The sequence below is a fragment of the Lepidochelys olivacea genome (genome assembly GCF_965140295.1).
Source record: "Lepidochelys olivacea isolate rLepOli2 genome assembly, chromosome: 2".
Lineage (NCBI taxonomy): Eukaryota > Metazoa > Chordata > Testudines > Cheloniidae > Lepidochelys > Lepidochelys olivacea.
In genome coordinates this window covers 213,225,332-213,247,968 of record NC_140412.1, presented here as the reverse complement: position 1 = coordinate 213,247,968, position 22,637 = coordinate 213,225,332, and the positions used below count along the sequence as shown (strand labels likewise).

The window sequence follows — 22,637 nt, the reverse complement described above, 5'->3', positions numbered from 1 at the left end:
AACAAATCAACAAGTCATTCTCTCTGAAAAGTTTTCAAATCATATATGCCAGCTTTGGATGATTCCCTGCAGGAGAGCAAAATGATTAAAAGTCAACTTCATTGGATTAATCTAGTATTTTAATAGAATGCATTCTTACACAATAGAGTTCTAATTTGTTTAACAGATGGTTTATTTAAATACAGATGACGTTTGGCATGTTGTCTATATTATTTTCATGAATAATGAATTGGAGCTTTGCTTCATACTTAAAGGATCAGCTCAATACACAGCCTAGAGAAAGCTGAATGTTGATTTATGAGCACCATTTTTGTTTTGCCTACAGTTCATGAGGAGGTGTAATAGGTTGTCTGACAAAGCATAGACAGGAAATGAACCCTGGCATCAAAACCTAACCTGTTACATCTGCACTTAATTAATTTTTGCAGGTGATAAAAGATTTAAAGACAAAATATGTTAAAGGTTTTTTGAAGTGCATGGCTTAATAGTCTAAATCTTGTTCATATCTGCTCTCATAATTAAATCTTATTGTGAAGTCATGGCCTTACCATCTAGCACTTTTGTTTACTTAAGTGTGCATACTAGTAGTTAAGGAAAAAGAGGGGGGAGGGGAAAGTGTAAGCAAGAGAAATAGCAAATGAAGAAATATATGGTTAAAATAAATATAAAAGTAATATTGATATTCTTGGAATAGTTTTCAAATATTTATCAGAAGTTTTACCCTATGGTTTAGGAATGCACTGATGGAGAGAAAGAACAGCGCAAACATATTTCTGCAGAAACTCATCAGGATTTGTGAACAAATTCACTTCCACTGTATTTTGTGTCCATTTGCTCACTGGGGTTAGTCAGGTGATTGGGATTTACTATCATGAAGTAAATTTTAAGTTTATAAACTCCTAGCAAACCTATGTAAAGTTTAGATCTGCTTATAAGTGTTACTGTCATCCAGTCCGGGAAGAGAATTATAAACAAGAGGCCTATTTGACCAATCTCCACTAAGAAACCCAGCTTGAATTTTGAATGGCAAGTAACGCTCAGCTCCCCTCTGGCTCTCCTCCACAAACATGTTGAGCTGAGCTGGTACGGAGGGCTGGCACAGATGACTTCACCCCTGGAACAGTCACAGTCTGGTCTCTGATCTCCTCCAGGGTCAATGCAACAACGTGTTGCCCCTTCTATGAACATAGAGGCAAAGCCACAATCCAAATGTAACTAATTACCTATGAGAGCACTAATGTCCATTCAAAGCAAAGGAGAACTGCCCTTAGTGGTCTCACCTGAAAGATAACATCGAATCATAGATGTTAGGAGCGTGAAAAATCGACATCCTTGAAAAATGTTACTATGCTGACCTAATCCGCAGTATTAGGAAAAATTCTCCCATCAGCCTAGCTACTGCCTCTTGGGGAGATGAATTAACTACATCAGTGGGAGAATCCCTTCCGTGGATGCAGTCAGGGTCCACACTTACAGAGGCACAATTGCAGCGCTGCAGCTGTGCCGCTGTAGCATTTCAAGTGTAGATGTACCCTGGGATTTCTAATTGACCTTCCAGGCTATATGTTTATAGTGGCGAGCACAATGCGGCCCCAAGCTGACTGAGACCTGTAGGGGCTACTACAATAATAATAATAATAATAAGTAATAATAATTAATAATATTCAGTCCAGTGCATTCCTTAAAGTTCAGAAATGCTTTGGTATATATAACTTTAACTTCTCTGTTTTTCATTTTGAAACTTTCTACGTCTACGCCAGGGGAAAAAAACACCTCCCTTTCTGCTTTTCTTTTTTCATTCCTTCCTATGAATAAATCTCAGTTTTTGGATTGATCCATAGTTTCTGAATAAGTTATACATTTCATCCAAGAAGGATAGGCTCAGAACCCAGTCCATACACAAACCATATAACTGATTAATAGTAGAATACACTATCCTTACCATGCAGATATCTTTGTCTACTCAATGGCATTTCCGGACTATTTTCATTGGCAAAATTTAAGTTTACAATAGAAAATTATTTTTTGCAGGATAGAAGATGAAGAAGTATATAAAAGGCCCAAGTGTCTATTTTAATTCCTATAATTTAAAAATTGTTGGAACAAGAACATATTAAAAAAATCAAACCCCATGACAGTAGAAGCCAACTTAAGAATGGAGAGCACAGGCCTTTATATCATTTATTTTTATGTTCCTTTAATTTGTATCTGGTGCCCAGAGATCACAGTGAATAGATGAATGATGAACAGCTGGCAATTTTGTTGCGAGGTTTTGAATAAAATATTTTTTGAAGACTATATATCAGCCCAGATCCAAGGACACTCGTTTGTAATGAAAATGCAGTCAAAGCGTTAGGGTTGCTTTTCAAAATATTTTGTTTATTCTCCTTGCGGTATAGCTTCTTGAAATCTATATTTTTACTCAGATGGAGTAAAGAAGCAGAATCAACATCTGAAATCTTTCAGCCTCTTATAAGGTTCAATGTGGAAGTTTAGAAAAAAACCCCAAACCCTTCAGTTTTCTTCCACCACAGTGCACCTGGGTTTTCCCTTTTCACTTATAAAACCCCATATGTATCTAACCATATACTGTACAATGAGACAATTGTGAAGAAACAAAAAAGAAATTTGAAAAGTTTAAACCGTTATCCATTATCGTATGCTCATTCTCTAAATATTTTTTAAAATATTTTATTTAAAGAAAGAGATTTCCTGTGCACTGGTGTTCGGGCTGTTATATAATGTTTGAAATATGCAAATTGGCTATGGTCATTCCCTGGTTGTGGAAGGCACCATACTATCAGCTCTTCTCTGCCAGATGATTTAATAGCTAATGAGATCATACTGCTATGTCTTTGACTGTTGCCGTCATGATTTTGCAAAAATGAAGTATGAAGTCCTTCTGCATCTGGCATCTTTTGATGTGGATCTAACTGCTGAGGGACTGCTAACTGAACTGAATGTTTCAAGAAAGCCAATTTACTCAGCTGGTCGCAAAGCCTTTGACCTCAGTAGTGGAACTTGGCAAATCAATGAACGCACTTATGGTTAGTGTTCTGTCAAGAATTGCGAAAATGCTCTGTAAACCATAGATCCTTTTGCAAAATACTAGTTTGTAGTTTAAACATTAGTCTTTCTTCAGAGGCCAGTGAGGCTAGTTAATTAAGCCTGAGGGGTTATGAACTGTTGGCAGTTAATAAGTCATAAAATTCCTCCATAAAACAGGATGCTAGATTCCATCACTGAGGCAAGGAGTACAAAGAGCCGGTGTATAAATATCTAATTGTACAAAAGGACTGGGATTTCTCAATGACTGCTCATCTGGAGTCTCCAGGGCACGCTCACTGTGGTTTCCTGATTTTTAGAAGCCAGTTTAAAAAATGAGTGCATTAAAGAGTAATTTGCCTGAAAGTTCAGGAAGTATAGGGGTGGTGGAGGGAGTGGGAAAGAGAAAAGAGGAGGGAGGGGAAGAGAGAGAGAGAGAGAGAAGAACTTATCTCTACTCACCGAGTTGGACATTATTGCATTTGTCATCTATTTAATTTCCCCTTTAGGATGTTCACCATGGCAATGGTACACAGCAGGCTTTTTATGCTGACCCCAGCATCCTGTATGTTTCCCTCCATCGCTATGATGAAGGCAACTTCTTCCCTGGCAGTGGAGCCCCAAATGAGGTTAGGTTTATTTCTTTAGAGACCCATTTTTATTTGCATCTTTCAGGTAATTGCTTTGCATGATTACCCCTAATTTTCTCGTCCTTCGCTGGTGCTTTAAATTACACCAGATTACCAAATTGCCCATTGGGACTGGAGGACCAGTAGAGAACAAGTGTATAACCCAGAACAGTCCCTGTCAAACAAGGCTGGGCTGATTTGACATGGTGTTTGATGTTTGTTTCAAAAGCACACATTTGTATGTTTTCTTATTTTTTTCATCTCCCCTTTTCCTGCTCCCCTCCCCCTTTGGCACTTTCCCCTGTCTTTTCAGGTTGGAAGAGGCCTTGGCAAAGGATATAATGTAAATATTGCTTGGACAGGTGGCTTGGATCCCCCCATGGGAGATGTAGAGTACCTAACAGCATTCAGGTTGGTATTTGTTTCCTTCTAAAAGTGCCAAAACTGGCAGTAGAGTGAAAGCTCACACAAGTAACAACTATAGTAATCCTGAAAGACATAAAAAATGACCCATGGTGGAACTAGTTTAAAATAACTGTTTAAGCAAAATGGCAACAAGACCGCTAACTTTTTTACCTCTGACGTCTGTCAAGACTTGCAATTTGAAAAGTTATATCAAGAATATGCAACTTTATACCGGCACTATATAGCAAATATACTACAAAATATATAAAACTAGACTTTTTATAAAATTTATGATTCTTGGAAACATTATAGGTTTTAATAAACAAGCAATTTACTTGTTCTGGCCATCAACTCAAAATATACAAGAAAATGTTTGATAATTTAATCAGTCACTGATAAACATCATTATTATACGATAGCAGTAAACCAACTTTACATCTACCTCCTCACATGTACCACTATTAAAGTTAAATGTAAACAATTTTACTCGGTATGAGAAAAATACGTAGTTTTAACTGCATTGTAATTGTATAGAAGTATAGAAAATACCAGTAAAGTATAATATGGGCCAAATCCTTCACACCTTACTCAGGTAAAACTCCTACTAAGGTTCATGGATTTGGCCAAGAATGGTATCTTCTGTGCAATACAATAAGGTGTTATTTGCTTTAAAATAAGTACCTGTGAAACATAATATCAGTGAAATATCTCATTCTAAATGACGGATCACTCTTTCAGCCATGAAGCATTGGCTTTTGATAATCTGTTTTCATGGGGCCAGAGGAGAAAGAACCTATTTAAAACATGCCCTACTGTACTTACTTCCAGCAGCCCTACATTTCATACATCATTTCCTTTCACAGTAAAGCAGAATGCATTTGGTCTTATTGCTGTGGAAGGGCTTGGTGAACAAGTGCCAGTCAAGACTGGGCAAACTGTAACTGCTGGGAAATACCAGGCTTCAATTTGTAATGGCTGCAGTTCAAAAATGGCAGTGAGTCCACTAACTTGTACCTCTGACCCTGTCAAGACTTATAATTTGAAATGGTTTATCTAAAATATATAACTCTGAACCTGTACGATAAAGCAAATATACCACAAACATATAAAACTTTTTTTTTTCTGTAACACCTCTTGGGTGGTCCATGAAGTGGTATGTACAGTATCCAAGAAGGTTTTGTATTTAGACATCACACAACTGAATTCAAAGCCTAAACCCTAAACATAGAAAATTACGATCTGTTACTGTTTTTGTGAAAAGGGTTTTAATTTTACTTACACCATTTGCCTTACTTAAAACAGTCTAACCAAACAGCCAGTTATTTCAAGGGACATTATCAAGGTGGTAGGCCCCAAAATTTGACTCCCTTAAAAGTTTCATTTACTCTGTTGCCAAGGTCAGTCTTGTTCTTTGTTTGAGATTTTATAAAAGCAAGGAGATTGGCTGACTCAGGACTAATACTGGGCTATAGTGCTTCTCACCTCTACGTTCCTGGTTCAACTCCAGCCCAGGTTTGTAGTGAGTGAAATTGTCACCATATTATGGCTTATGTGAAATGAGTTGGTGGTCTCAGCCCTTTTTAATGGGTAGAAGTTTACATCACAGAGACCACTGCCATACTTATCACTGACAGCAGAGACAGGAAATTAATGATCCAGCCTAAATCTATTCCCCACAGGTCAAGTTTGAGGCACATTCATGAACACTGTGGAGAAGCTTGTTTTGCTCCTGTCCATGCTGTGCTGGTGTCATGACTAAAAAGAGGACTTCAGACTTTGAAAGGCAAATTTTAGAAAAAGAAAAATATTGTTATTTATTAAAGAATAAATAATTTTAGCAAGTCTGCAACCATACAATAACAACTTGTTCCAACTTTGAAAAAAAAACAGACTTTTATAAATTTAATTTTACTACTATGCCTTCACATAAAAATGTAGGCAGCTTAATTCATTTTATCTAGCTGTTATGTCAAAATTTGGTATTGCCATTCTAACAGTGTCCCTTTAAAACCCATAGTTATGTCCAAATAATGTGGATACCACTTCTGCATTGTTCTACAGTTATTATTATTTTATTTTGAAACTCTTTTTGTGAATGTGATGCTACTAAACAGCATGGGATTGTTTGTAATGGATACTGATGTGCTCCATTTATCTAAAAGAGCAGGTGTAGTAGTAAAAGTGTCCCTTCAGTACCACACCCCTGTGCCTCAAACCTTCCCTGAATAGGAATAAGAATAAGAGGATAATTCAGTCTATTTGCCTCAGTAATCTTTGCCTCTCTTTTGAGAGTGCCATCATGAATACAATTAGTACTAATTGTGATGATGGTTTAGCATAGTTGTCAATATAGCAACCTGAATGGAATTTGGAGGGAGGAGCGCAGGTTTCAGGAAGGAGGAGTTTGGAGGAGGCACCAAAGTCAGTCTGTGTGCTCTTGGCTTGAATGCTAGCTGCAGATACAGCATCTGTGTATATAGTTGTCTTAAAAAAGAGCCAGTTTAGCTCTTCGTTGAGTGCTTGCTCATGTCCATTCCATGTTAGGTGTGTGAACACGTAAGATGATTTGCCAGATTGTTGCCAGAGATTTTTCTCTCAGTGATATTCATTGGGCCAGCTCTGATGCCCTTTGGTGCTGCACGCTTATGCACATGTATAAGGGGCACTGCCGGCTCCACACCCTCTCAGTTCCTTCTTACTGCCCGTGATGGTTGCGAAGCCTATGCCCATGAGCAACCCACACCCCAGTTGTCTGAAGTGTCTGAGAGAATCTCATATGTAAGACCACTGCCAAATTTGTTGGGACTTTAAACCTTGCACAAAGAAGGTCAGAGTGATCAGACTTAAGGATATCCTGATGGAAGCGGCTCTTAGACCGGCTTCAGAACTAAGCCCCTTGGATTCAGCACTTCAGCCTCTGTGCAAAGTGCTCCTCCGCCACTGTGTGCATCCCGGCACTGCTCTCCATCCCTGGTGCCAAGAAAGAAGCACAAAAAGCAGCACACCGATAGAGGGTGCCTCGCTGCTGCCAAAGAAAGGGAAGCAAGGGGAAGGTGATGGAGTGCGACCCACGTTGGGCCATTCCTCCATCCCCGGTACCATGGTGGCACCATTGATTCTGCTGAGATCATTGAGTCCAGTGTGCTCCATCTGATTCGACGAAGCACTTCAGGCCCCAACAGCTGCCATACTTCTCAGCTCCACCTCCAAGACAGGAACCTTATCAGAGAAAAGAGAGAGGTTACAAGTGCTGTCAACTATTTCCATCCACCTCAACCTCCCGTCGGGGTCACAAAGGTTCTCTGGTGGGTCCAAGCAGGCATTTAGAAGGTGCACCCCAGGGTATTATACCACTTCCTGCTTCAGATCCTGCTTCCTCTTTATTTTTGGATTGGCTGCCCCACGTCAGCCCAGCATGGTCCTGCATAACATTGAACCACTGGATTCTAAATACTATGGCAATTTGTTATACTGTGCAATTTTTATCTACCCCTCCCTCCCACCCCTATTCCTGTCCCTCTTCAGGGACCCTTCTCATGAGCAACTCCTTTCCCAGGAGGTGCAGACCCTCCTATGGATGGGGGCTGTGCAGGAGGTACCTCAAAACTTGAGAGGGAAGGTGTTTTACTCCTATTATTTCCTAATCCCAAAGCTAATGGGGGCCTTCATCCCATCCTGGACCTGCATTGCCTCAAGAGATAGCTCAGAAACTGAGGTTCTGCATGCTCTTCCTAGCCTCTGTCATTCCCTCCCTGGATCCGCCCTTGACTTGAAGGACGCTTACTTTTATATTTCTATCTTCTGTGGCCACAGATGATTTGTCAGGTTTATTGTAAACCAGACTCATTACCAATTCACCGCTCTTCCCAATGGCCTGTCCACAGTCCCCCGGGTTTTCACGAAGATATTGTTGCCTGGAATAATGCCTGAAACACTGGAACAGCTGACAAAGGTGCTTGATGAGTGCTGTGACCCCAACAGAATGAGAATGTAGAAAGATTCTGATTTTTTTTTACCTGAAACCAAGAAGCAGAAGAGGGGATAAATTCTTAGGTTACAGAGCTGAGAACTGTGGCATCCACATTGGTGACATTAAACATTCCCTAATTAAAGACCCGTTCTCAGCTTACAGAAATGATTGTTGAGAGAAACAGAGAAATCCCTAGAGAAATGCCTCCAAATAGCAAGGGCAGCTAAATGTTCAGGGAAAGGATCAAAACAATAACAACCACTAGTGCAGAACAGGTAAACAGAAACAGTTAAGAGAATGCCAAGTTAAGCGGGTAGTCCACTACAACAAAGCCGAGGACCTGAGGTTGTTACACGCTGGTGAGCAGGTCTGAGTCCAGCTGTCCTATAGTCCAAAAGCAATGGCAAAAGGCAACTGTTGAAGTTGCAATGGGACAGGTTGTATGAAGTAGCAACAGACTCAGGACACTGATAGAGACAAAACCAAAGACAATGTCGGAGTAGCAGCAGTCAGCTGGCACACCCAGACAGATAGGGCCAAAGCCAGGACCAAGAGGATGTAAAAAGAGCATCAGGTGTCAGCTGGTCTGATGTTGAGAAATGAAAAAAATGAGGTATATGAGCAACACAGAGGACCAAGATGGTGCCACCCAACATAATGAAGGCAGTGACAGGGTAGAAGCAAATCCCCCTCCGATAGCGGTAATACAAACAGCCCTCAGAGCTCTGGCTTCTTCCCAGAATTGCCATAGGCTCATTTTTTAAAATGTTGGCAACTATGGCGTAGGGTGCCAATTATTGCTTGATTGACACTAATTTCACAACAGAGGCCCTTCTAAACAATAATGGCCATAGAAACAGACACCCGCTTTTTTCCCTCTATTAGATTTTTGTTTTATAGTCAGGTATTCGGCCTTCATTGATACTTTCGATGTCATGAATGTAATGCTTTATGTAGATATCTGTTCTTAGGAACCCGCACTCACACGCACAGAAATGCACATCTCGTCTGATATGCTGATCTATCACCGGATGAATCCAATTAACATGTCTTATTTGTGCTGAACAAGAGTAAATCTCAGTCTTTTCCCTCTAAAGCAACCTAGGAAAATCCTGTAGTATTCACAGAAGAAGTGAAAACAAACCACCTTCCATGTATAAGAACCCATGAACCCAGTTGCAGATGAGCTAGAAGCCTAGTACAGAGCAGTCACTTTAAAAGTGTGCTGGATGAGTGGCTCCCATGGGTGTGCTAGGAGAGCTGTGAAAAACCACCATGCTGGCTTGTGGCTGCCATGTTGGTTTCATGCTGTTTTATCACTTCTTTAAACTGACAGACACTCATTTATGTGCAAAACAAAACAAAAACACATTTCAGCACAGATAGAGTTCAGATCACGTATTTTTTTCAATACAAACAAAAGTTTTAAATGTATGCAGCCAGCTTGAAAATGTCTTTCTCTATTGTGTAAAAGAAAATGTTTTTCCTTCAGTTTCTTTTGCATTTCTGCTAAGACTGTTGCTTGTATGGTTATTCATGTTAAGTTTAACACATACTGAAGTGCTTGATTTGTTGACCACAAAGAGATAAGTGGAAAATTTAGCTCGATGCTAAAAGACAGAAGGACAAAGCTTTCTATAACACAAGTAGGAAAGTTGATGTTGAAAATAATTCAGAGTTTTCATTCTGCCAACTAGTTTTTATTTTATGCTTGCTTGTTTTGGCATCACTAAACACAACTGTTAATAATATTGAGGGACAGATTTGGATAAATATGAGGCCTGACACTCTCTCTCATTTATTCAGTTGTACATGCAAATTGGCTAATTGTTTATTAAAATAGTACTTAGATGTCTGTATCCATTCATACATGTAGTTTCTTACTTCATGGCTGACTCATTTTTCCAAAACTACCTAAAAGTATGTGCCCCATGTGTTAAATAGTATCAGTAAGTTAGTTATCCCCAGAGTTCTCAGGATATTTCACTCATGGGAAGAAGAGAATCTCATTTAGGCAGCATTTTCCAAAAGTATGGAGTGAGGAGTCATGGCAATGCTAGTTTCCTCCATGTTACCCTGCTAACCTAGAAGGATTGAAGTGATTGGTTTCATTTTCCTTAATGAGGAGTGAGGTTCAGCTTTCATGTCTGGGAAATGTTGGTCTAAGTTATTGGTCAGTATGAAGTACATATCATATTTTATGCTCACTACCTTTTTCAGACCTTTTGGCTGACCAGCACATAGCTGAGTATTACAGAGATGCCGTTTGTGGCTTCAGATTTAAGGTTGAGCTGAGTTTTGCACTTAAAGCAGGCACCCATCCTCTTAGTTAGATATGAGAAATATAACATTTCCCCCTAAAAATTCAGCACTTATTCTTTGAGAATAGACTGAATTTTCAGAGAATTTACAAGTAAATCCATTAATTAGTTTGAGAGTTAAAATTAATTAAATAATGGGTCTTTCAAGAAATTTAGCACCTGATGTCAGACTTTATTTTAACCCTAAATATTTCAGTAATGGAATAATACAGACTCTTCAAACTACCCATATAATGAAAACTCGCCACCCATCTCTGAAGCCCTTCTCTTTCTGCAATGTCATCTTTGAGATCAGAAGTGAACGTAACATGCCACATGATGGCGTACTATTGATTTATATAATAGTTGTATAATATTTTCAATATTATTATGGTACTATTTAATAAGTAGTATGCCCATTCTACAATGCTGTGTAAATCTCTAGCTGAGAATTAGTATTTTTTGGATAAAATAAGAAAATAAAATATGAGACAACAGATAATGTTTTCCCTAGCTACACTTAGAAGTAAGTGAACTATTAGGACATTAGTATAGTGACTACATGGAATCAATTCCACTATGGATATCCCTCTGTAGAGGAAATTGCCTCTTCTGAAAATTATTACTAGATATCCTTTAATCCGTAAAAAGAAAAGGAGTACTTGTGGCACCTTAGAGACTAACAAATTTACTTGAGCATGAGCTTTCGTGAGCTACAGCTCACTTCATCGGATGCATTCAGTGGAAAATACAGTGGGGAGATTTATATACACAGAGAACATGAAATAATGGGTGTTACCATACACACTGTAACCAGAGTGATCAGTGTTGTTGTATGTACTTGCCTGGTGACCTCAGCTGAGACCAGACCCCCCATTGTGCCAGGCATATGGTCCGAGATAGTCTCAATCCTGAATCCCTTACAGTATAAATAGATGAGATACATATACTGGTTTCTGTGTAAATTGCACAATGTAACCCTAAATTAGAAAGACAATACAGAGGAGTCACAAATAACTCTATAGTCAGATTTCAGAGCGGTAGCCGTGTTAGTCTGTATCAGCAAAAAAACCGAGAAGTACTTGTGGCACCTCAGAGACGAACAAATTTATTTGGGCATAAGCTTTCATGGGAGTGGGATTTAGCCCACGAAGGCTTATGCCCAAATAAATTTGTTCGTCTCTGAGGTGCCACAAGTACTCCTGTTTTTTTTCCTATAGTCAGAGTAGTCACACCTCTATTCAGGCTAAGAATATGTAATTTTGTTACTTTGTGGATCATCATACTAAGGCATTGCAGGAGTGAGTTTTACAGATGAATTTGTGCAAAGGGAAAATAACCACATAAACAATTTCTCATGTATGTTCTTCTGCCAGAGAAAATGTTTTGGGGAAAATGTAAAGGTAACTGGACAAAGCATCTGTGAGAGAGAAGGTTTTAAAATGCAGAGCTGTTTTGCTATGTAAATGTTTGTTTGGAATGCTCTCTCTCAAAATAGCTTAATATATGAGCTTCTAATGTGGTTTATTCAGTTGTCCTGAATGAGGACTGAGATTTTCTAGTAACATTTTTGAAAGTGTGGGTGGTAAATTTTGGAGCTATGCTGTTTTCTTTGTTTCCTGACATTCCCTCTGGATCTGAAGAACTCCAGAGTGACCAGTGCCATTTCACATTTAGATTTGCATTGGTAGATAGGGAGAGGTTGTTCTTTTTTTTTTTTTTTTTCTGCTCTGGAATCGAGAAGGGAGTCACTTGAAACAGTGCAAAAATGGCCTCTCATCATTTTGTTGGACTTCAAAGTTTACCATCAAACTAAAAGTGGCAACAGTGCTTATATCCTGTGACCTCTTGTTCTTCCCTCTTATGTATTTTTATTTGGAAATCCCAACTTCTCACCAAAACACTCTAAATCTTCTTGTCTCCCTAACTGCACCAGCTTTTTAAAATTGCAGATGAAGCTCCTTTAACCTACTGGAACTACAGAAATGGAACCTTTCATTATAGAAATTAATTAGTGTCGGCTTACTTTCCTACAGATGCACAGTTTCTTTTATTAACATGGCCTACTAGGGGGTAGGGGAGAAAGGATAATAAAATATGGCATGTGTCAAGTTTATGGGGTTCAGGTTAAAAACTATTTGATTAAAACCCTAAGCCATGCAATGTCCATGGTTTTCAAAGAGCAGGAATGTACCTGCGCTTTTGTAGCATTATTAGTATTTTCCAATTTCTGTCAAGCCAAAAAGATGGAAGACTAGGGATATATGGAGAATGAATTTGCCAACTTTTGAATACTCTGGTGAAGAGGTAAGAAATATCACCTCATATGTCCTTGAAGAAATTAAATAGAAAAAGTGGTATTAGAGGATTTTTCTTGATAGTCAAAATATCTGTACTATTTAGGGCAGGCAAAACCTCAGGTCTGAAGGTAAAGTCCTGCATCAACACTGGTTTATTGTGTAGTTGTCCAGCCCTAATTTAAAATTTTGTTTCTTTCTAATAACTTATGATAACTATACTATAGCCTATCTATCTATTTATCTATCTATCTCCACATGTTCTCCTCTGGAACAGCTCCAGAGCTCCAGACTGTAACAGAACCACTAGATTGCACCCTAGTGCTTTATGTATTGTTTAATTGTTTTCCTTTGGTGGATATTTTTAGTAAAAGCCCATTATCCAGAATCAGACAGAAGTGTTATTTCAAGAACAGCAGCAACAGAGGCCTTTCAGTTACATAGTTCTTTTTCATACCTTCTTTAGTTAGTTTAGCTAATGAGATCACCACCATTTTTTAAATACTCCAAGAAGAAAAAAGAAGTGGAATTAGTATTTGCCTCCATTAAAACATGATTTGGATTGCAGAGAAGTGCGTGCAAGCACCTGTGTCAGTGTGTATGTCAGTGTGTGTCCATCTGTGGTGTGTATGTGTATGTACTCATATGTGCACATGGGTGTACTAATGGTTGAGTAGCACAAACTTCTTGGGGTTGTATTTTTTAATCCTAGAGGAATTGAGTGGTTGTATCATAGATTGTTCATACCATAATTCCGTCCTTTCTCATACAAAATACATTCTACTCAGTACCTATACATGAAAAAGGCAAGGTGAGTGCGGTAATATCTTTTACTGGACCAACTGTTTGGTGAAAGAGAAAAGCTTTAGAGCGCCACAGAACTCTTCTTCAGGTCACTATGAACAATGCCTGTGCAGTCATTCCAAGGAAGAATAAATCTCTAAGGGACATATTCTAACACACTGTCTTATGCTGAGAAGCAATTGACTCAGTCTTTCCAATTTTTGTGATTTTTATCCTGAGTCCCATGATATAGTATTTTTATTAAAAGCCCCAGCACCTGGAATCCTGTGATTGTGAGAATTTCAGCTTTTATTTTATTTTTTTAACATAAATTTGTAGTCTACATGGCTGTGCAGAAAATCTTGAAAACATGATCCCTAAGGGTTCGTAAACAGGCTACAAAAAAGAGAACCCTCTTTTGTTTTTAAGTCTCATGTTTTTGGGGCACCTGGCTCATGATTATTGAAATTGGCTATACTGCTTTTATCCACAAACAGCCCCACTGAAGTGAATAGAACTCCTTGTAGAGTAAGGTGCTCCTCAGTGTGAGGTAGTGTATTAGAATGAGGTATTAAAGTTTAATTGCTTTTTTACAAATAGTAATAAAAGAAGGCTCAGATAGCAAGCTACCGTCGTCTATTTTTGATGATGCAAACATGGGCCTCCGTTTTATCCACACACCTGCAGAATTGTACACACCTGAGGATCAGGGCATAGGACTGAATCAATCAGCTGTATCGTAAGAAGGCATTGTTACAGGGTAAATTCTATACGTATATATTCTAAGGACTGAGTTCTGATACTTTTACTCACACTGAATAACAGCTTACTCCAGAAGTAATCTCATTAATGCTAGTGAGTGGTGGAACTACTAACAGGGTAAAGGTGGTAGAATCTGGCTTTAAATTAGTTATTTTAGCTATGTTTAAACAACTGTTCAAGTAACGAAAGTTAAAAAAATAATGCGCAAGCATTCACCTGCATCAACATATGCTGAAATAATTTGCTGTCCTTTTAATTATTTATTTAACTTATATGATTTGCCTATCTGAGTCTCTGTAGACACATTAACAATACATTTAAAAATACAAACATGTCAAAAAAAGAATGACAATAAAGAAAATGCATTAGACAGCAGTAGCACTGTAAAGGCTACAAGCTTTGTCTGACTTCTCCATCCTATGCTGAGTGATCCTGAGTTATTGGGCTGACAAGGAACTCTGTGGGTTTATTCACAAATACCCAGCAAGAGGTGTCTGGATGAAGGAACTGTGGCCATGAATATGATAATCTCTTTCCCCTTCCACCACTTCCATTCTCACAAGATAAGGTATCATCATTCCCTAGAGCTTAGGAGCATCAGCACAGCCCTGCCCCCACTCCCCCTCCACTAACTAGCTCCCTGGGGAAGAAGAAAAGGAGCTACAGCTCCTTTCGTGAGCTACAGCTGATTCAGTTTTTCAAATGACAATCAATATCCATTTATCAGACAATAAATGCTTTTTCTTCAATAAGAAACAAAAAACTAACTAACCACCAATAACCCTGAAAATCAAACAGTTTAAACATTGTTGCTATAATTTTTTTCATATAATCAATGCTAACTCAAAAAGAAATAGAGAATTTACAACAGCTCGGATACTGTCTAATGACTAACAGTAACTGACAAGGAAGGCAATTATTTCACTCCTACTTTGCACCATCAGACGCACTCTTAGGGAGGATCAGCAAAATGCCAGCTACCATTGAAAGACACCATTCAACAAATGGAGATTCTGGGCCTGATTCTCTGTCATTTACACCATGCAATTGGGTGTAAAATGTTACCAAATAAGAATGGTAGTAAGATGTGCAGTCATTTACACCAATCCAAAGCACCTGTAAAAGTTGAAGTGAAAGGGAGAATCACGCCCTCTGGTTTAACATTTATTTTTTCAATATATATATTGACTATTTAGCTATTTAAATGATTAGAACAAGTCATTTGCATTTTTCCTTTAAGCAATGGAAATGTATTTGCTAAGACTCCTCTGCACCCTTTTCCCTTCAAATTTCTTTCTTTACTAGAAGCACTCACTAAATTCTCTGAAACAGCATCTGCTTGCCTTCCTTTCCCTCTTACAACTCTCTTCACCTTCCCTGTCACAAACACAGACGTTTCTCATCTACTTGCCTCCTCTAAACCATCCACTTGTCCCACTGACCCCATCCCATCCCATCTGATCTCTCTCACATCCACTCTCATCTCCTCCTTTACTCTTCTCCTTAACCTCTCATTCTCCTCTGTCTTTTTCCCCGCACAATACAAATATATTTTAGTCTCTCCCATCATAAAACCCCTATCTTGGACTCCACTTGCCCCTCCAACTACCGCCCCTTCTCCCTTTCATCTATAAATTCATTGAGTGCGCTGCATATAATCGCTATCTGGAGTTGTTCTCTTCCAATTCCATCCTCGACCCTCATCACTCTGGTGAACAGAATCTGTTAGCTGCCTTTGACACACTTCTTGAAATCTTGTCGTCCCTTTGCTTCCGTGATTCTGTTCTCTTCCTACCTCTCTAATTGGTTTTAATCATGTGTGTTCTTCTGGTGATCCTCCTCATCTCTCATTCATCTTTCACTGAGGGTTCCACAAGGCTTGGTCGTATACACTTTCTCTCTGGGTAAGTGCATCCACAAACACAAATTCAGCTACCATCTCTATGGTATGCTCTTTACTCCAGACCGGTCTCCTTCTGTCCAAACTAAAATCTTGGCCCATCTGACATCTCCTCATGGATGTCTAGCCATCAGCTTAAGCTTAATATAGCTAAAATGGAGCTCTTAATCTTCCCCCCAAGTCTTCCCCATTTTTTCCTTTCTCACTCACTGTGGTTAACATAATCATTCTGCCTGTCATTCAGGCCCCTAACCAATATGTCTTCTTTGACTTGGACCTCTCTCTAGGTCCTTACATCTAGGATATATCCACCTTGGAGATTCTTTTTGCATAACCTTTCTAAGAGACGTCCTTTTCTGTCCATGCACACTGCTAAAACTCCAAGCTCTCATCATCTCATATCTCAAGTACTGCCACATCCTTTCCTCTTGTCTTGACAAATGCCACCTTGCCCCTCTCATATGCATTCACAATGCTGCTGTAATCAATATTTTCCTAGCCTGTCACTTTGACCATGTTACCCACCTTTACATCCCTCCACTGACTTCCTGTCTCTTTTGCATCAGACATAAACTGCTTGTCTTCACTTTCAAAGCCCATCATGGCTTATCCCCATCCTACCTATTGTCTTTAATTCAGTATCAAAATTTCAGCTGAGCAGCCCATGATGTCAGGTTCCATTGCCCACTTGTTACATTTTCACATGAGCACCTTTGTGCTTTCTCCCACAAACAGCCCCTCACGCTTAGGAGGAGTTCCTTGTAAACATCCACAAAACCATCTCATCCTCCTTCAAAGTCCTCCTTAAAGCTTTTCCTTGTGATGCTTACAAAAAAACTTGACCATGGTTAGGCCACTGGTAAGCTGATACCACTGCCTATCATGTTGACCAATATTGTGTTAAATTGTTTCGTTTGCTCCCCCATGTGTCTGTATCCATCTGTTATCTCTTGTTTTATACTTAGATTATAAGCTCTTTGGGGCAGAGACTGTCTTGTTCTGTGTTTGTACATCACTTAGCACAACGGGGTCCTGGTCCATGAGAAGGGCTTGTAGGTGCTATGGTAATACAAGTAATGATAATAATAATAAATAATGGATAAGGTATTCTCAGGCTAGCTTGGCAGATTTTTATGTTTGAATATGGTGTCTTGGGATACAATCCTTCCCAGGTCAGGCTTTGGAACACTGACCCCACCCTTTAGTTACAATTCTAAAGACCATATATGTACCTCAATATCAATTGTAGGATATGTATGATCTCATTAAGCCCCTGAGCCTAGATATCGTGTTGACATTTGAGGAAATATGATGATCATCAACAAAATGTAAGCCCTGTTATACACTATATCACTTCAAACAGAATAAGGTCATTAGGACTTAATTACATCAGAAACAGTATACATAGTTTGCTCGTTTATAAAATGTCACTTTCAGAAGTTGAGAGGTATAAAAGTTTCCTAAATTTGTATTATAGTCAGATTTCCAGCAGTATTCTCTGACAAACTAAATAAATTACTGAATGTATTGGACCTCCGAGGCTTGGGGCAAAGAATGGAAAAATTATTTACAAAAGCTTGAAAATATTTAATCACTAGAGGCAGGGGGCAACAGTGTTTTAATTAGCAGTTCCTCAGGCCATTGGCTGGCTGGAGGCTTTCTCAAACAACCACACAAACGCACTGAATAGCTGTTTGCCAGCCTTAGGGTCAGGCCTGAGATGAAACAGATAAGATAATTGGCTCTAATGAAATCCAGAAGGCCTTGGCTTTCTTGTTTGAGCTTGGATTTGAAAAGTGCGTGTGGAAGTGAGGCTTAATTCAAACCAGTCCTGAACTAGGTCCGTTTCTCAGTGACTTTGATATTGTTTGAAGTTCTAAAAGTGTTCGCCACACCACTAGCCTGCTGGGCTGGGCCTCCCCGGTCACCTTAATTACTGAGCTTTATTGCTGACTTTACTACACAGGAAAGGAGCCATTATATGTTCCATCAACATCAGCTCTCTTCAGATTGGAGGAAAGGGCAGGGTGAAAGGCCACTGTAGGAAGGCAAAAACTTCACTTTGAGGTAGTCAGATCATTTACCAGTGTTAAATTTCACTCTGTTATGTGTGTACATTCCTAACAACACAGAAGCCCAATTTCCATTTTTTTTAACAAGTGATTACTTTTCAAAACATTTTGTTTGTGCCTGATTTGCAGAAGGGCACATTTATTTTTCGGGCTGCAAAGATGGCAAATTATAACAAATGCCTAATTAATCATCACAGAGGAAAGAAATCTAGTTAAAATCTGTCATAAAGTGAAATTATTTTTAATGCTTCTTTGAAGTGGAAATAAGTGAGGAAACCCCTGTGGTGTGTTTGCAGACCTGACACCCTAAAGAACCAACTCCCTTATATCTGGCCTGATATCTTCAGGGTAACGTGAGTGAATGCAAAGGTGTTCTGCAAAAGCAAAAGGGATCCTGTGAACACCCCTACAGTGAATGCAGAGCACATCTGTGCTTTTAAAAGTGAAATACTGTAGCTCACAGGAACAACTGCAGCATTTCAGCACTGTTAGCTGTGAGTTACTCTTTCAAGGATGGTTGCTTTCAGAGTATGGTCCTAGCCCCATAGCTGCTTCTGCTGCTGGTGCTGCTGGATAAATAAGGATCTGCACTCATGCTAATCAATGAGTGTCCAGATCTTGGCACACCAAAGCAGGGAGTGTTCTAAGGCCCAAGCCCATTGAGGTCAATGGGAAGACAGCATTTAAGAAGCCTGGAATGAACCCTGCAAACACTTAGACAGTGTGTAACTTTATTTGTGCAAATAGTCCTGTTAGAGTCAATAGGACTACTCACATCAGTAAAATTACACATCTGCATAAACGTTTGCATTATTGGGCCTCTCAAGAAAAAAGTCTTTACTGTTGGCAAATTTGAGCCAGATTTTATATTACCACCACTGGCATGTTATAAAAGCAATATTAATTGGAGGCGGGGTCCAAACTACAAAGCTCAGATCCAGATCCAGACTCCTCCCCTGTCCCCCTGGCCCCCCACAAAAAAATACACATGCAGAAAAATAAAAATAAAAAAGTTATAAGGGACTGAAGAGTCACTTTTGAGGGCATCTATTTTGTTTTTTTAGTGGAGCATAACAAAGACACCTCACCCAAGTGGCATTTCAGTGATCATTCTCTCTCTCCAGCCAAATGAGCACCGGGGCTACTGTTAGGAAAACTTGTGCGCAGTGACTGTAGATATCATCATAACACACTCAGAGCCCCTTAAAATAATTGTCTTTCGATAAACAGGAAAGGACAAAATTGTGCATGCAAACTAAACTGTGGATCCCAGAATTTCAAGGTCTCCTTTAGTTATTCCTGGGTTCTTTAATATTCTCAACATTTTTAGATTCCATTGGGGGAAAGAATTGAATCTTTTTTATGTTCTAATGTTACATCTATGAGCTGGGATTTATACATTGCATAGATCCTCTGTTAATCCAGCAATATTATATGCATCAAGACACTGTAATCTGGAATTATGCCATTCTGTGATATACCTCAAATACTCTGCATGCAGCCATGCTACTTGTAACTGAAAAATATTTTACCGCAAATGACCCATGTATAAGAAGCATGTTTTTTTCTTTCCCTGTATATGTTCTATAATTTTAATGCATTTTACTCCGCTGAAAATAATTTAGTTTTGTAATGCTTTAAAGATAATCAGCATTGTCTGAGTCTAATCAATACCTTAGAAGAATTTAGCATGATCAATATATAGGTAGCATTATAGAGAGCTTTTTTATCTTGATGGAGATTTTGTTATCATTCATAAGCAACTTGCATGTAAAACTCTATGCACTAAGATGACAAAGTATCCATTTATTTAGTGATAATGCAGTAAAATATTCAGAATATAATGATTTCTCTTCTAATACAGAACAATCCAATAATAATAATAATATAATTGATGAGAAAATGTGCTCTATGTGTCATAGAGTGAATGGTTGTAAGTTTCAGTAGATAATATTTCCAGATGGACAGATGTTATGCTTTTTATTAAATAGCAGATTTTATTTGCTCTCATTTTTAGTGGCTAAATTAAAAAAATGCAAGAGACTTCCTCTTTGATCCCATACTTGATATAAGAGATAGTTTAAACTACCACTTCAGCAAACCAACATATTCTGGACTCATATTTGCCCAGGTAAGATGCAGTTTGAATCCCGTAACAAAATCAGATAGAAGCCTGATCATACCCGTCCTGTAATGTACTGGTGAAGCAGAAGAATACTTTGATGAATAGAATTGGAATGACTGATCTGCTTGCTGTAATGATATTCCTTTGTGAGGAGGCTGCGTGTGTTCAAGTGTATGTAAAATTTGCATGTCTCCACTTTTAACTATATTGACTGTATTTTGTAGCAACTAATGTGATTTTAGGGAATGTGTCTGTGTAGTATTTGTTAATGTTACACTATATTGGACAGTGATCCTTTGAATAGGTGATTTGATTTTATAATCCACTAGTAATTTAATTTGACCTTTGCATTTAGTTTTGCAAATTTTATGGGGCAAAGTTAAGGGTGGATGAATGATGTAAGTCAGGTAGAGTGATAATGAAGCATTCCATTGTTCATTCTGTTCATTTCCAGGCTTTACAGCACTTTTTTAAAATGAGTAGAGTGTTCATTATATAAATGGTAATTTTCTGGTGAATTTTCTCACTTCACTAAGTCATGTTTTCAACCATAACAATTTTTGTGAAAAAAACATTTTTTTAAGACTGCAACCTGAAAAGCAAAACACAATAAAAATATTAGTAAAACGGTCTTTCTGTAACACTGTGTATGTTTAAAGCACTGAAGAGAACACATAATGAATCACTGGCAGAGACAGGATTAGAAGTATAACCAACTCTATGCTGATTCCTGCAGGCCAAGTAGTTTTCCTGACTATTCTTTATGCTCAGAACATTACTGTTGTTGTTATGTCCTACTTTTCAATAGTTTTAAAAATGATGATTAGTAGTAATCCTTTTGTTCCATGTTCACTTTATGTATTGATGTAGCAACCTGTTCCCCTTCCGACTTTTTCTGAATTTAGGGTTTGCTTCTCTTCTTTCTTTAAATCAGTGTAACTTCACTGACTTCAGTGGAATTATTCTTCTTTTACACGTGCCAGTGACGTTACATGTAAAGTGCTTAATTTGTATTTTTGTATATTTTATTATGTTTTATATCTACTTAGAACTTTTTATCTTTGAAGTGCATTACCAACATTTAGTGTGACCCTACCAAATACAGAACTGTCAAAGTGTATCCTGTAGTAATTGAATAGGAAAACCACTTAATACACACAGTCTAATTCACCTCTCTAAGTAAGTATAAAACATAATATAATATTCTTTTTTTTTAACTACTGGAGTGTGGATGCTTCAGCTGTTGTTCTAATTCCAAATTACCTTAAAACAACAGTATATTTGTGCTGCTAAGGGAGAATGAAAGAGTTACTATAATGTAAGGAAATTATCTAGCTGATGTATTAAATGTGGCTTTTTTTGGCTGTGATATTTCATTGCTATACTCAGTAATAGCAGTGGGAGTAATTCACTGCAGAAAACGTGCATAGAGGATATTCTAGTTAGGTTATACTTTGGACTCTGGAATTCCATTGGGACACATTTCTCATACCACGGCACATGCTGCAGTCTCAAAGATTACTTTTGTGTGATGTAGGAGATCAAAGAACTGTACTTTTCCTTTCTGACTACAGTAAATGTGAAAAAACAAAAAGGATAATGGGGAACATCACACAAAACAAATGGTAGCTAGTGTGGTTTAAAGAATAGCACGCTTCTTTATTATTTGTAGTGGTGGTGTGAAGACTTACACCTGCTTGTTAACCAGGTCAAAATTGGGATTAAGAAAAAGCGTGGGGTGCTTTTTGTTGCCGTGTTTTCTCCTAATGTACTGAGTTGCTTTAATTTAATTCATATGTACAACTGCAGTGATTGATAGGATGGTAATGAAACTCAGGAAAACATCCAGGAATTTAAAGTTTCTTTAAGAAGCTAAAAATGGCAAGAGACTTCCTATTAGATTCCATTTATTATTATACTTAAAAAAATCTTAGCAAATGGGAAATGTTGTTTTTCTATCTTTACGTTAGAGCCATGGTTTATGTTTGTGAGGCGTCCTCTCTTGAGCCTCCGAAAAAAAGAGTGCAATAATTCAGATGAGATTAGCAGTAAATCCAGTTTTTATCTAATAGCTGCTTCAATCATTGAGGCAAGGCCCTATGTTCTACTTAGCATTCTAGACTTAAATTATGTGGCAGAGATCCTTAATTTAAAAGACCACTACTCCATTTCCAGTACAGTGCCCCTGGTGTTGATTATTTACATCACTATGAAATTGTTTACTTGCCCAGATTTACCAATGATTTTTTAACTGAAAATGCATAAATGTAGAAATCATCAGAAGGAAACTAAGGTTTTGGCAGCTGCGTAGGGGATGTTACTAGCATTCAGGAAAGCTTGGGAAGTGTT

At 38.3% G+C, this 22,637-nt stretch overlaps 1 protein-coding gene across 1 annotated transcript in view; it reads left to right on the top strand.

Moving 5' to 3' along the window:
* The window catches only part of HDAC9 (histone deacetylase 9), a 703,417-nt gene that overhangs the window by 583,689 nt on the left and 97,091 nt on the right, over positions 1–22,637 (top strand). Inside the window, exons 22-23 of the mRNA XM_084619569.1 lie at positions 3,555–3,674; positions 3,988–4,085. Coding sequence (XP_084475695.1) covers positions 3,555–3,674; positions 3,988–4,085 — 218 coding nt within the window. The remainder of the gene's footprint in view (positions 1–3,554; positions 3,675–3,987; positions 4,086–22,637) is intronic.